Source organism: Hyla sarda, chromosome 5, assembly GCF_029499605.1.
Source record: "Hyla sarda isolate aHylSar1 chromosome 5, aHylSar1.hap1, whole genome shotgun sequence".
Lineage (NCBI taxonomy): Eukaryota > Metazoa > Chordata > Amphibia > Anura > Hylidae > Hyla > Hyla sarda.
In genome coordinates this window covers 366,084,446-366,101,184 of record NC_079193.1, presented here as the reverse complement: position 1 = coordinate 366,101,184, position 16,739 = coordinate 366,084,446, and the positions used below count along the sequence as shown (strand labels likewise).

Here is a 16,739-nt window from a genome sequence, read left to right as displayed (position 1 = left end):
CCTCTGTGTGCAGCCACTTCACAGCCTTTTTAATTTATTTTTAATTTATTTTTTTGTGTGCGCCAAATTTATCAAAACGGGGCACAGACTTTGATAAATTTTGCACAAATGAAAAATCAACTCAGAATTTGCTGTAGAATGTCATTTTTCTAAGACAAGGCAGAGGTGGAAAGAATTTTCCATTTTTTTTAACCTTTGCTCATTATTTTTGCTCATTCTAGATGCAGTTAATAAATCTCGTCCACTGTATAGTCAAAAATGATCACTTTTGCCAAAGTTGTCTATTTTGAAACTGGGCCAAATTTTTGCACAAAAACTAACTGTAAAAAAAATGTTTGCGCCAAATTTCAGTCAATAAAATGTGAGGAAGGCAATGATAAATCTCCCCTAAAGTGTATTTGTATCCAGGAATAGAAAAACACAGCTAAATTCTTTCAAAAACACCTCCACGTCTGTCTCCAGGTTGGGTGTGGTATTACAACTTGGCTCCATTCACTTCAATGGAACTGAGCTGCAGAACCACACCCAACCTAGAGACAGACAGGGAGCGGTCTTTGAAAGAAAGTAGCTCTGTTTTTCTATTCTTGGATAACCCCTTTAGCTCCAAGCCTTATTTATTATTGTTCTTTAGTTTTCCCATTGTTTCTATAACCTTTTTACTTGCAATTATACACAGTAGTTAGACTTGTTTCTGGTGGGGTAACTTGTACAAATAGATGTTTATGTTGTAGCACTTTTACACAATATGAATAGTCTTTTTTATATTATTTTTATTGGGGGGGTCTTTTCATCTCCCCACTCCAAACACCATAACTTTGTTATTTTTCTGTAGATTTAGCCATATTTTTTGTGGGAGAGACTGTCGTTTTAATTAGGATCTTTTTAAGTTTCCAATAATTTATTGGTTAACTTTTACTTTTTTTATAGGATGGAAAGGAGAAAAAAATACAGCATTATTATTTATAATACTCTTATTTGTGTTTTAGATTTCTACCCAGTAAAATACATTTCTATTAAAAATTTTGGAGAGAAACCATTTAATTTATTATATATATATTTTATTACAATTGTTGTTTCATTTTATTTAACCCTACTCCAGGCATTACAAGCAATGTGTTATTTTTTTTTTCTTTGGGTCCTTATAGTTGCATGGATATATTAAAATTATTATTTCTATTATTTCTACTTGTTTTTACCCAGTAAAATCATTTTTATTAGGAAAAAATATATATATTAAAATTTTTTGTAGGGAAACCTTTTTATTTATTACACTTAAAATGATTTGTCCACGGTAATGATTTGATCACTAGTATAATGTTGTGATCCCTTGGCGTGGTCTACTAGGCAAATACCAAGAGCTAAAGTTGTGGCCTTTGTTAGACCCCCAGCTGCCATTGTCACCTATTAGCAAATCATAATGGCGGGGGGGGGGGGGGTTACAATGACATGACAGAAGGAGCATTTACAGGGCTACAATACTAGATTTGGCAATATCACCAATCCCGGCAATCATGGCAGGAGGATGGGTATACTGGGCGGTAATCACAAGTTTCCAGACTTGAACAATATTGATAATGGGGTAAACCATCAGGCAGGAGGTTATCAAAGCAAAAAACGGGGCCCAATCTGCCTTGATTGATCTTATTATCTTAAGCGACAAGTAAGCTCAGGACATGGTAATTTATGATTATTTGGTCTCCATTGTGTTTTTTACTTTGTCTGCACTAAGTTTTCTACTTTGTTTTCGTTCTCACCTTCCATGATCGTCAATGATCATTAATGGCATCCCTTTACCAGTGGAGATGGGCCTCCTTAGCTTGGGTCATATAGCAGCTCTTATGCCTGAACCCCTGAATCTTAAGCCTATGAAGTCATGGTCCTAGTACATGAGACATCAGATACATAAACATCGCATGTTACCCGTACTGGAATAGGCAGCAAGCTTAACACCATAAGCCTCTTCACTCAAGAACTTCTCCAATAACACCAAGCTAGATTTCTGATCCTGTGTGTACAGAAGATCTCTCTCAGACAGCCTGAGAACATTGGCCAATAAGAAGCCATAGGCCAAGGGAAAACGGGAAGAATTTGATGCAGCAATGAGGCTCTTGGTGTCTTCTAGGAAGCTTGAAGTCTTCAACTTAGCTAACCCACAAGTCCCAGGGCCTGTAAACAGTAAGGACAATACTGAATTACACGTGAAATACTTTAATAACACAACTTACAATAACTTTCCTGGCTCAGATTTGGGAGCCAAAAGACCAAAATGTAGGTCATTGTTCTCTACTATGGACTGATAAATATTATCCCATTTGTTGAGCAGATCAGCAAAAAATCTTGTGGGCACGAATTTGACCCCATCCCAAGAAGTTTAGTTGACCTTAGGTGGGAGGTTGACTGGATCACTGAAGAACTTGGTTGTTGATGTTTTGGGTAATGATCCATCCTTGCAATCACTATAATAAATTTATTTCAAACTTCAGATGGTCAAGAACAAACATAGAAAAGCAACCATAAGTCAAGCTCTTCAGTAGCCTCTTCAGCTCTTCCCCCAAGGTCAAAATATCTCTCAAATTAACAGAACCACAATGGTGGTTGTTACAAATCTAAAAATAAAGGTGATTTTTTTGGCTGATGTACTAGTCAAGGACCATACGTCCATACGTAGAAGACAGTGTGACAAGTGAAGGTTACTACATCATTGTCGTGTTGTTTGAGTTGATGCTTACATCTTGGGATCTTGTTTGGTGGCACTTCAGTGCCTTCAAGCTTTTCTCCATCCATATTCACACACCAACAACTACGTGTGTCCAGGTGTCCCAGAGGTGTGGAAAAATCACTGTATGACCCTGGATAGTAGGAAAGACTGTCGCTTATCAGTCTCCAGAAAATGTAAGGGTTCAGCAGAATGTTATTGGAGGATAACATGGTGACATTGCCTTCCAAGATCTCCTGTGGAACATCACTAAAAAGGGAATATTGGGAGAATGCAGGGAAAACGTTCTGATACCCATTGTCATAAAGGGTCTGCACAAAGTCAGAAAACCTTTGAGATTTAGATTCTTTATACTTGAGGATGACTTTCAGAGTCTCAGAGACAGAGACCGTTCCATTCTGTTTTGTCCACCTCTCGTATAGTTCGAAGGCTTGCTCTGTTGGGCCACTGCACTGGATTGTTCTCCATTCTCCTTCAGGGGAGCATTGGGGGATGTAAATTTGTAAAGGATCAAGGGTTGCGGTGGGCAAAGATAACAGCGACTTTATGGTCTGTAAAAAGGCATCACTGGCCACCAGTTGACAAGAAGTGGGACCTAAAAAAGCAAATATGAAGATTGTTAAATACTCTTTTGGAATGGTGATTTTTGCCCTTACATTCAAAAATCTCTGAAAAGGATATTTCAACTTTGGCCAATTCCTACTTTGTTACAAGGGTTCCTTGAGATGACTACAAAGCATTCTACTGTTAGGAACCCCAGGGACCATATCTTGACTGTGGGGAAGCCTGACAGCATGTGTGTAATTTCCCTGTAGAACCACCACAGGAGAAATTGAGATTTACACTTTCAAACATTTGCATTTTCTGAACGGCTTCATGCAGGGGTCGACATGCTCATTCCCAGAGAGAGCCGGGGCCCCACACAGGAGATTGAGGGGGTACATGATATATCTCCTTTAAAGGTAGGACCCGCATCTATCAGACATATATGCCTCAAAATGGGAAAACCCCTTTAATGTTCCTCAAGGAATTGTGAGAAAATAGACAAAAACACAGAGCCATACTAAACCACTAAGTCCAAAGGCCATGGATGCTTGTCAACTTCAGCTACAAGTTAGACCTCTGCTCATGTAAAATGTGCAAGGTCACCCTGTACTCTACAGATAATAATTTTAAAAAGCAAAGTTGTGATTGATTGCTATGGGCAAAGTAGACACATTTTCGTCTCATGCTGATTGATAAATCTGGGCAAATGTGTCCATTATTAAGTAGCTGTGAGCTCTTCTATACTGCCATGTAACACTCTTGAGAAAAGCTTATAGGGTTTAGAGGTCATGGTTTCACGGACCCCAAAGTTCTTTCAAAGACTACAGACAGGTCTTCCAGTAAGACACTGTATAACACTTTAAGGAGCCATATACTAGAAACATTTAAAGGAGTAATCCGCCCCTAGATATCTTATCCCCTATCCAAAGGATAGGGGATAAGATGTCTAATCACGTGGGTCCCATTGTTCCTTTAGAGCGTCGGGTGCAGTGCCGGAAGCTTGTGATGTCATGGCCCCACCCCCTCATTATGTCATGACCACGCCCCTTCAATGCAAGTCTATGGGAGGGGGCGCGACGGCCGTCACGACCACTCCCATTGACTTGCATTGAGGGGGCATAACCGTGATGTCATCAGCGGGGCGTGATCATGACGTCATGAGCCTCCACCCCGCATCACCAGTCATCCGACACAGAGCGAAGTTCGATCCGTGCACCGGATGTCTGGGGTGCCACAGCTGGGATCGCGGGGGTTCCCAGCGGCAAGACCCACGCAATCAGACATCTTATCCCCTGTCCTTTGGATAGGGGATAAGATGTCTAGGGGCGGAGTACCCCTTTAGATAGAATTTAAACAAATTTCGACCATAGATATCTACCTACAAATACATCATCTGGCAACATTTTCTCTTCATGTCAGATTTATAGAACAAAAAAATACAATCTGTCAATGTTCCTATGTGTTAAACAAACAAAACTTACATTGAATATCTTGTCCAGACAATTTTTGAGTTCCAGGAATATTCTTGCCATCTAGGTCAACGCAAAAGCAATGTTTGCCCGCACACTGCACTGTCAAATAGTTCCCTTTCTGGTCACAAGCTGGAATATACACATCTGACCCCGCAGGTTGGCTTCTCTGGAAAGCTATTTGAGTCGTCCGCTCCTTCACACATTTTGAGTTGCATCTTGGTTGTTGATCTTGCGTCCTTGTTCCTTGAATTTCCAGACCTCGCTCATCCACACACCAACATTCAGATTTACTACACTGGATTTCTTCATATCTGCCATCCTTAGTACATGTCGGGACAATAACCCCATCTGGTCTCTTCTCACAGGCTTCAGACTCCACCAGTATCTTCACAGCTTCATTAATGTCTTCAGCCATATACGGTGGAATGGAAATCACATCTTGTAGAAACAATAAAAACTCCTTACGTTCCAAGATAGACTCAAAGAATTCAACGCGTTTGCGGTTTTCCTGTAGATTCACTGTATGGCCAAAACTGGACAGTATGGGTTGGTTCAGGTTAAAGTCTGGCTGTGAGGTGTTTGATGAATCTTTCGTCAAGTAGGAATCTTCTTCTGAGGAAAACAATTTTGCAAGTTCCTTTAAGTTTCCTCCACTGTACGTTCCTGTCAAGCCAATTTGTTGAAATAAATTACTAAAACTAAATTTGCTATTGGTACCGACTGCGCCGGTGAAGTTAAAGGAGCCCACATTTTTTAGAAATTTGCCCCCAAAGAGGGTTTGTTGAAATTTTATAGGATTAGAAGAGAATTGTAAAGCAAATTGTATTTGTGTTTTGGAAGTGAAAAGCCCAAGAATCGTTTCAACTAGGAAAGTTTTGGGTTGAAGCTTCAAATCTAATGCATCTTGACCAGCTTCAGCCAGGATACCAGAATTCAGAAATGTATCTACAACGTAGGAAGAGCAGAAATTTGGGCCGATTTTTGCCCCGAACTCTTCTTGAGTAAAGAACAAATTCTGTTGACTGCCCACAGGCCCAAAGAACAGGGTGGAGAGGGCTTGTCTTCTTTTGGTAGTACAGTCTTCAAAATTATCTACAGATGTTGAAAAAAAAAACAAGACAATGTTAAATGAAAAAAAATACGTATTAATGAAATGTATTATAGACATTTTTGGGGTGAGTGGGTATTTCATTGACCTAACCATAATATATAAATTTTTTTTTTTTTTTATGGAAATAATCCAGTTTCCACACTGGCTACTAGAGTAAGACAGTAGAGTAAGCTGACATGAAGAAGATGTTCTGTGTAGATGAAGACAGAGTCAGCAGAGTCATCTCATTATTATTAGAAGGTAGTAAAGGAAAACATCTCTATTGCACTCCTGAAGGCAAGATAGTAACAATATACACAAAGATCAGGCTCTGTATGCAGCTACCCTGTCACTCCTTGGTCTCTGGGAGAGGGAATGTATGCCATCTTTTATTGAATACTGTATTAGTCTATTTACATTTTATTGATCATTAACTCTCATTGATTACAGCTCTGATAAAGAATATACACCCTCTTGCACTGTAAATTTAAACAACACACATCTGGATTCCCCCAAGATGGCTTTACCCAGGGAGGTTTATATATATATATATATATATATATATATATATATATATATATATATATATATATATATATACTCTCTCCAAAGGAAACAGCAGCAATCGCCAGGTCCAGTGTAGTAGCAAACTGATATTTATTGCATCAATAACATCAACGTTTCGGCTAAAAGTGAGCCTTTCTCAAGCATAGATGCTTGAGAAAGGCTCACTTTTAGCCGAAACGTTGCTGTTATTGATGCAATAAATATCAGTTTGCTACTACACTGGACCTGGCGATTGCTGCTGTTTCCTTTGGAGAGAGTGTGAAGTGTACCCGTCTTTGGCGTTCGGGTGGATTACGGGCACATCCCCAGTGGTCATCCAGTGCTGGCTCCCTTTGTGTTTTTATATATATATATATATATATATATATATATATATATATAGACAAAACAAAGAGAGAAAAAAATTTCATTGGGGCAGATTCAATAAAACTGTCTAATTCTTAGATAATGTAAACTAGGCCTGGGCCATAGGCCTCCATATGGGTCCTAAGATAATGGCTTTGGGGCCCTTGTACAGCAATTTTCTCCACAGACTAATTGTAGAAAAGTCCATAAGTTGATGCCATTCTTCATGTGCTGGACTAGAGTATAAGCTTTAGGAGGGGTTTTACTCTAGTGGAAAACATAGTCCTGAGAGGATCCTGGGTTACCATGGCCTGTCTGTGTCTATTTACCAGTGGGGACAGTAGCTAGTAACACATCCTCTCTGCCTCACTCAGAAGAACCCGATAATCTCCAATGGAGGTATATTATATATATATGAATATTTTGCCAGTGGATGAGAGATCAGCAGCACTCTGGAATACAAACCATACCCATGCATTACATGGACAGCCTAAAACAACAATTGGAACAACTTAAAGGGGTACTCCGGTGGTCAACGTGTTTTTCCATTTTTTACTTACCCTATTTGTTTTGTTTCATTTCTATTCTTGTTGTTTAGCCTACTCTATTTCCGTTCTTTGTTGTCTTTTTATCCCCACTTTGTTTTCCTATCTTTGCTTCTATTTCCTGCTTCTTGCTGTACTGAAAACTACAAATCCCAGCATGCCACATGCCTTGCTGGTTTGGGGCGGCTCCTTTACCCATCCTACTATTTTCCCGGGTCAGCCCCCTTATACACAGCACACTAATATAATCAGCCCTGGTTGGGATACACTGTCATACACACACAAAAGGGACTACAACTCCCAGCATGTGTCATTCAGGAGTCTTCAGTTCAGTGTGGTATAACACCAGCATGCTGCCTCTGTAGTCTCCTGGGGGTTGTAGTTCACCACACCTCTGTAGGGCATACACCAGTGTTTCCCAACCAGGGTACCTCTAGCTGTTGCAAAACTACAACTGCCAGCATGCCCTCACAGCCTTTGGGCATGCTAGAAGTTGTAGTTTTGCAACAGCTGGAGGCACACTGGTTGAGAAACACTGGTGTAACATGATGTGTATGCTGAATAGGCTAGAACAGTGTTTCCCAACCAGTGTACCTTCAGCTGTTGCAAATCTACAACTCCCAGCATGCCCAAAGTCTGCCAGGGCATGCTGGGAGTTGTAGTTTTGCAACAGCTGGAGGCACACTGGTTTGTAAACGCTAGCATAAACACACACACAACAGGGACTACAACTCCCAGCATGTGTCATTCAGGAGTGCCCCCCCCCCTCCCCTTAACATATAGGGGGAGATTTATCAAAACCTGTGCAGAGAAAAACTTGCCCAGTTGCCCATAGCAACCAATCAGCTTGCTGCTTTCCTTTTTATGAAGGCCTGTGAAAAATGAAAGAAGCGATCTGATAGGTTGCTATGGGCAACTGGGCAAGTTTTCCTCTGCACAGGTTTTGATAAATCTCCCCCATAGAGATCATTCCCAGTATGAGATTTCTTCCCCTGCAGTCCATACATCCCTGGTCCTTGCACCTTCTCACCCTCCCCTTTAGATAACACTTATCTTCTCTGTGTTCCTTCTCCTGTGCAGACCTGAGTCCTTAGAATACAGAGCAGGGGGAGGGGAGGTGAGAAGCTGTGTACTCAGCTGGATGAGATGAGGGGGCGTGGCTTATTCCTCTCATGCAGACAGAGAAAAAAAAAGCTGTGACATCTTGTCCACAACAGACTCAGAACTGTGGACAACAGTAAAAGAAAACCCTCTGAACTACAGAACTTCCTGCCCAACAAACAGGTAAGAAAAACATACAACACATGTATATTGCAAAAAAAACTAAACTTACAAAGAAGATGCCATATAGTAAAAAAAAAAAATTAAACACCGGAGTACCCCTTTAATGCTTCTTTTAACCAGTGGTGGTGTAAGAAAGTTGAATACTTGCTGCCCATTTTCTCCACAGATAACAGTTGACCACTTGGGGCAGTTGAAGGGATTGTACAAGGTGGGCAACCCATTTCTGCCTTTTATCATGCTCAGAATTTTTGGACTATGAACAAATACTGTACATGTCTCTCACCGCACTTTGGTGATTTCCCCACAGTCCTTGATCCACTAATTTCCTGTCCCTTATAGTCCACACACCAACATTGTGCCCCTTCTTGGCACTGCATAGACTTATAACTCCCATCATCTTCACAAGATGGCACATATACATCCCCCTTCTGTGCCGATGTAAAACGCTGGACTTCACAAGCAGTAGGACCTGTAAGAGAAATCAAAGAAGGATTTGCCAGCTGTACGTATTGTAGGAGTTTCTCTTGGTAAAGATGGGCAAAGGGCATAAAACTGCAGTCAAAGACAGAGACATGGTTCATGTGCAGGGCTTCTCCTGCTCTTATTTGTCCAAATAAAATATACAACTGTATTCACACTGGTACAAAACAAAAACTGTTTGTCTAAGCACTAATTTCAGATTCTAACTTGCCCTCACTATACAGGTGGCTTACTACCAGCCACCTGACAAAGCAAACTTCGAATGTGTTACCTAATGCAAATGACAAATGTCCCAGGAGAAGCTCAGACTTAAAGGCTTTAGGTCAACTTCTTCACAGCCTCTCAAGGCAAACTGACGCAAAGTCAGTGATGAGCTGTCTTATGTACCTGTGCTGATCTGGATTTGTCTAAAAATCTGAAGTGTCTCAGGAAGCAGGATAAAAGGCCTACTAAATCCCGCCTTTCATCCCATAACAATCCAGGCCCCAAAATAGGACTTACCGTATATACTCGAGTATAAGCCGACCCGAGTATAAGCCGAGACCCCTAATTTCAACCCAAAATCCCAGGAAAAGTTATTGACTCGAGTATAAGCCTAGGGTGGGAAATAAATCATCCCCCCCTGTCATCATCCAGACCCGTCATTAACATCCTCATCATCATCACCGCCTGTCATCATCCAGACCCTCATCATCATCACCTGTCATCATCCCCTTGTCATCATCCCACACATCCCCCCCTTCATCATCCCCTTGTCATCATCCCCACCCCCCTTCATCATCCCCTTGTCATCATCCCACCCCCCTTCATCATCCCCTTGTCATCATCCCCATCCCCCTTCATCATCCCACACCCCCCTTCATCATCCTCTTATCATCCCACACCCCCCCCCCCCCTTCATCATCCTCTTCTCATCATCAGCCCTCAGTGGTCTTCAACATGCGGACCTCCAGAGGTTTCAAAACTACAACTCCCAGCAAGCCCGGGCAGCCATCGGCTGTCCGGGCTTGCTGGGAGTTGTAGTTTTGAAACCTCCGGAGGTCCGCAGGTTGAAGACCACTGCGGCCTTCGACATCATCCAGCCCCCTCTCACCCCCCTTTAGTTCTGTACAGTACTCACCTCCGCTCGGCGCTGGTCCGGTGCTGCAGGACAGTCCGGAGAGGAGGTGGTCCAGTGGGATAGTATTTCCGGGCTGCTATCTTCACCGGGGGCGCCTCTTCTCCGCGCTTCCAGCCCGGAATAGAGGCGTTGCCTTGACAATGACGCAGAAGTACGTTGGCAATGAACGTACCTCTGCGTCGTTTTCAAGGCAATGTGACTATTCTGGGGCCGGGCCCGAAGCGCTTAGAAGAGGCCTCCCCGGTGAAGATAGCAGCCCGGAACCACTATCCCACCGGACCACCTCCTCACCGGACAGTCCTGCGGCACCGGACCAGTGCCGAGTGGAGGTGAGTACTGTACAGAACTAAAGGGGGGTGAGAGGGGGCTGGATGATGTCGAAGGCCGCAGTGGTCTTCAACCTGCGGACCTCCGGAGGTTTCAAAACTACAACTCCCAGCAAGCCCGGACAGCCGATGGCTGCCCGGGCTTGCTGGGAGTTCTAGTTTTGAAACCTCTGGAGGTCCGCAGGTTGAAGACCACTGCGGGTGGAGAGTTCACTCGAGTATAAGCCGAGGAGGGTGTTTTCAGCACGAAAAATCGTGCTGAAAAACTCGGCTTATACTCGAGTATATACGGTAGTAAAAGTAGCTAGCAAGCTAAATCTTGCAAGAGACTGAACTATCTTCCTCGAACCTGGTAACCTCGTATGACAGGTACCTTGGGGAAATATAGCAATCCCCGACTACGAATCCTATACATACACCCAAGTTATACCAGCATGGTCCATATCACTATATACAGAGGATATATAACTTATACCAGCTGTACATATATAATTATATACAGTGTCATGCTAATTATGCGCCCCAAAAATGAATCACTATATGTTTAATATGTTTCATAGCATAGTAGCATGATGTCGGCCATGTTGTATGTTCTAAATAGACCACAGTGTATTCTAAAGTCCTTCTCTAAAAGTGACAGTCTGAGGGAAGAATACTAAGATGTCTCTTTAGATATTTATGGCTGTTTAGATAAGACTGATAAGGGCTAGTTACATTCTCTAGACATTCACACATCTGTGTTAGAGAAGCATCCATTGTATTATTATCTTTCCCATAAATTAGTGCTGGAATTGTCTAGTTGGTGACTCTATGTCTGGAGAAACCATGGTTCCATTACTTATATGTGTCACACCTATTAATATAGTGCACCATACTTGTATGAAATGTGGGTTTGAAACCAACATTGGACAGTTAACCCTTAATGGTAATGATGCTTATTGCGTATGCAATAGCACCCTCTAGTGTATGGGTAGTTGACATTAAAACCGACAGGAAAGGCATTATGGGTGATATGCTCAGTGCATTCTGGGTATTATAGTGATGTCATAGTCATTACCATATGTACACGCCCAACCTATATTCATTGGGGAATTCCAATTTAGGAGGATGTGTCTAACTAATTAAAAAGTCTGGTAAACCAGATGTTAGGAACTGTGGATGTGGACCGGAGAGAACACAAAGAGGTCTTCCACTAAAAGAGGTCCACAAGATGGAAGCCATGAAAGCCATGTAAGATATCAGTAAGTCGGACTGATCACACAGTACCAGACCAATGGCTATCATGATGATGAGTTGGACCATTCAGTGTTCCTAAGAGCCAAAGCAAGGTTCTTACATAGACTGCGTAAGAGACACAAAAATGGTATTCCATTTAATTAAGACCAATTTGGTAATGTGGATGGAATTATACCATTTAGATTGGCGTATAAATTAATAAAATAAAATAATTAATTATCTCCATATTGAGATTATAGTTTTAGGATATTGTGAGACTTCATTCTACCTGCAGAAGAATCAAGACTCATAATCTATCAAAGCATTAAATAATTGCTTAGACATTATTAGAATTCCTACTCGCCAAACTAAGTGTTATAAGTATATTTCCCACACGGGAAACTTGTTTCAAGTTCTTCCTCCTAAAATATAGAGCAAGATCGTATATCTTTGCTATCAGTCTTAAAGGGGTACTCCGCTGCCCTGTGTCGGAAGCTCCGCTCCCCAGCGTCCGGAAGTTTATTGTTCCGGACGCTGTGTGCGGGCTTCCATGTTCAGGGCTGCCCCTCGTGACGTCACGCCCGCCCCCTTCGTGATGTCATGCCCACCCCCTCAGCGAAAGTCTATGGGAAGGGGGCGCGATGACTTTCGTTGAGGGGGCGCGTGTGTCGTCAAGAAGGGGGTGGGCGTGACATCACGAGGGGCATCCCTGAACACGGAAGCACGCACACAGCGTCCGGAACAATAAACTTCCGGACGCTGGGGAGCGGAGTTTCCTACACAGGGCAGCGGAGTACCCCTTTAATAGTCTTACCAAAGTCATGTATAGAAAAATAGTCCAGAATGGGGTGGAAGTATATCATAGTTCTTTCATGTTTATATCCTTAGATGGATTTCCTCATTCATGGAGTCATGTGATTTGTAGTTGGTTAGAAGGGGGCGGGGAGTGTATTTAGCATTCCATCTTGATGTCTATGATTAGATATTGCCCATCTTAATATCATGAGGTTCCTCTGGATAGAGTGATATGTAACCTTTTTATTGTGTGATATTCCTAACCTAGTAGCTTTTGTTTTAATGTAACAAGTTGTTTACTAATATATCTAATTGATATTCATGTGCATATATCATTGTGTTTATTACTCATTTATGTTTATAACCTTATAACCAATAAATCTGCATACTTTTATGATACCTGTGTATTATTATATATTGCAAAACTACATCCTTAAGTGTTAATGTGATCCCGTCATAAAAAAAAACTTGATATCTGAGGAAATAGTCGGACTCAGATGTGAATTGTATTGATTGGCTTTGTCTACAATTCACCAGGTCATAATTTTGATAATTAAAAAAAAAATCATAATTCATATTTTTTATGACCATAATTCATAATTGAGTTATTACCGCATGACAAGATGGAGGCCCCACCGAGATATGATTGAGAGATAACATTAATGATTTAACTCTATTTTTGTTTGGTAGTAATTTTGCAATATTACTAAGTGTGGCTGTGTTAAACTAACTCTGTGTAATTCCATGCTAAGCATTGTATTCCATTGTGAAGTAGGGCGGTATACTATAGTGGGCACATTTAGGTATTACTGTGACTTAGTATGGTATAATGACATCTTATTGATCTGCATATTTTATTGTATTTTATATTTCTAAATTTTAATTAATAAATTGTATATTTATTTTTACACATTTTATTGTTGAGGTCTTATTTGTGCAACGATATTTCTATCTTCCAAATATTAACAAATAATAGAGGTATTTATTGTGTCGGCCTCTGAGGATCTCACTTGTTTACATTTTTTTATCCACAGTCCTCATATTTTTATTTTTGAGAGATAACATTTATTACTTTATCTTCCTTGCATATAAATTATACAACAGCATTTACCCAGGTCATACCAGTATGGTCCATATCACTATATAAAGGAGATATATAACTTATACCAGCTGTGTATATACATTATATACAGTATATACCCAGATTATACCAGCATGGTCCATATCACTATATACAAGAGATATATAACTTATACCAGCTGTACATATATAATTATTTAGAGTATATACCCAGGTTATACCAGCATGGTCCATATGCCTATATACAGGAGATATATAATTTATACCAGCTGTACATATATAATTATATAGAGTATATACCCAGGTTATACCAGCATGGTCCATATCTCCATATACAGGAGATATATAATTTATACCAGCTGTACATATATATTATATACAGTATATACCCAGGTTATACCAGCATGGTCCATACCACTATATACACAAGATATATAACTTATACCAGCTGTACATATATAATTATATACAGTATATACCCAGGTTATACCAGCATGGTCCATATCACTGTATACAGAAGATATATAACTTATACCAGCTGTATATAAATAATTATATACAGTATATACCCAGGTTATACCAGCATGGTCCATATCACCAAATACAGGAGATATATAACTTATACCAGCTGTACATATATATTATATACAGTAAATACCCAGGTTATACCAGCATGGTCCAGTGTGGGTAGGACTGGTGGTTTGATAATTCATCAGTTTTGTGCCCCAGTCCTTTGTTGGGACATCACTACACACAGCAGTACTATATAACCCCAGCTCTTAAAGATATCAGAGAATTTATCACTTACATCTGAATCTACCGGAGGTTATGAGTTGTACACCCAGAAAACGTCTCTGCAGCATACGATACATGGCGGTTTGTGGAAATGAACGTGAAGGAGAAAGTCCTGAAAATACGGTGTCATAGATTTCATCCAGAAGCATCTCTAGACCTGCAAGATAACAGAAATGGGGCATTATAATGTTCCTGTTCATTGGAGAAGAGAAGTGTGGTCAGCAAGATGACCTCTGTAACGTTTTACTATTTATTCTACAGTGCTGTTTGAGGGATCATTTTATGCAGCATGATCTGTAATCTTTATTGCTACCATTTTGGTTTAGATGGGACTTTTTCATCGTTTTATGCCATTTACCATGTGGGATTTTTATGTTTTTTAAAACAATTTTTTTTACACTTTTAAGTCCCAATAGAAGACTTTTATAAGCAATCTTTTAAAAATGTTATGGCATTGCATTGATCCGTTACATTGGTGCTCTGCTAGTACAGCCTGCCTCAAGCAGAGCTAGAATGGCAGGTACAGAGGCCTAGTGATGGCCTCCTCCAGGCATATTAATTGACAAGTACCCCCTGATTGCATGGCGTCGGTACTGATTGGTCAACCTATTCCCACCGAGCACGTAATTTGGACTTCAAACTCTTTAGGGTTAAATGACCACCTTGTTGCCTCTGATGTCTGCTATTAATGCTGAATCACCCATGATGCCCGCTCATCTCCTGAGCTTGCTTTATGGTATTGCCTCATGGTATTGTCAAGAGCTTAAACATGGGGAAGAATTGTAGAAGTTTTTATTTATAAACCAAAAAAGGATTTTACACATAAAACTGGAAAACAGGGGGTGTAAATAGAGACATAACTAGATAGGGCCAGTCATCAGGATTCCAGTCATACCTTTATTATTTCAATACTACTCTCCATCGGCGAGATATAAACCTTTGAGTTGTTATGCAAATGAGACTCAAGTGTCCAGGGGGTGTTCCAAGCATGGCAGGTGCCCAGACAACTCCAACCCATTCCCACACCATTGCATGCTTAAATCTGCCAAATGTGTTTGACTAACAGCTACTAGATAAAGAGGATATGGGATGAACTTCCTAGGGCTTTTGCCATGATGAGGAACGCCTCCAGGGCACTTTAGTCTAATTTGAATACTAACAAAAAGGCTTTTATCTCATTGATGGAAATGAATTATAAAATAAAAAATCTATGCCAGGAATCATGATGACTAGCCCTATCTAGCTGTTGGATTAAATATACCCCTGTGTTCTTGCTGACAGCTTTGCTTTAGCCCTAATATCTGAGAACACTCCGAGACCAGTCCTTCTAACTCACCGGTGCCCTCCAGTTCCCGTCCAAGGGCGTCAGCACAGTAGCAGTATCCAGACACCTCAGGAAAGGATTCTTTAAGGGTTTTAAAGGACTGAAATGTGTTGGGAGACCTGCAAATAAGAAGGAATGCAATCAAAGTTATTCTGTAAGGGCGTATACAAGAGATGTGTCAATGTAAACCTGAGGAGATCTCATATCTACAGAAATAAATCTACAATTTAGTATTTCAAGGAACGTTGTCATAAAAAAATGACCCGTCTGTAATAATTCTGCAATTTCTTTTAGCATATTTTTTTGATTTTTTATGTTTTGTTTTGTTCTGTCTATCCACATAACAATTAATTAAAAAGTGCTGCATGTGCTGACATCCAGTGGGCAAACAAGGCACTGCGCAGACTGATCAAATAAAATGCATCTCACTTTACAGCCTGCAGCAAAACGTAATGCCATTACCTCTTTCGTAGGTTGGGCACTAGATTATCGTAGGTCTATTGCACCAACAAATAACGGCTTAGAAAGCAGGTTTATCTGGGGCAGATTGATTATGTCTGATACTGAGGGGGTAGAAATATCCAGGGCAAGTTGGTGATGTCAGATAGTTGGGGGGGGGGGGGGGGGGAGACAGAATTATTTGGGGCAGATTGGTGATGTCAATAACTCACTCCTCAGGCTCCAGTCTACATGCTGTAAATAAAAGGGCTGAGAAGGACTCTAGTCAGAACTGTATTTCAGTGATAAAGCCTTATAAAAAAAAATTTAAAAAATAATTTAAAAAAATTAATTGAATAAAGTAAGAGTAAGATGAAAACCATTCTCTTCTCATGGCAATTTATATGAGATGAACAGGAAGTGGTTAACATAAAAATTTGACAAAAAAATTGTTCATTTTTGTTAGTTAAGTCTCTTCAATGTATTTACCATAAATTCATGTTTTTAATTGAAAGCACATAATATCAGAAAAGATCAAAATGGCCCCAGCACTTCCTGGAAATAAAATGTTTCTATTTATTGACGATCCATAATGGTAAAA

At 40.5% G+C, this 16,739-nt stretch overlaps 1 protein-coding gene across 2 annotated transcripts in view; it reads right to left on the bottom strand.

The window, feature by feature from the left end:
• The window catches only part of TG (thyroglobulin), a 249,246-nt gene extending 240,130 nt beyond the window's left edge, over positions 1-9,116 (bottom strand). Inside the window, exons 1-4 of one of the 2 annotated variants that reach the window (XM_056522788.1) lie at positions 8,849-9,116; positions 4,744-5,826; positions 2,730-3,311; positions 1,921-2,166 (exon numbers count right to left, since the gene is read on the bottom strand). In XM_056522788.1, the coding sequence (XP_056378763.1) occupies positions 1,921-2,166; positions 2,730-3,311; positions 4,744-5,826; positions 8,849-9,113 (2,176 nt within the window). In that variant the 5' untranslated portion in view covers positions 9,114-9,116. The remainder of the gene's footprint in view (positions 1-1,920; positions 2,167-2,729; positions 3,312-4,743; positions 5,827-8,848) is intronic. The other variant, XM_056522789.1, reaches the window with a different exon arrangement.
• Between the last annotated feature and the right edge of the window lie 7,623 nt (positions 9,117-16,739).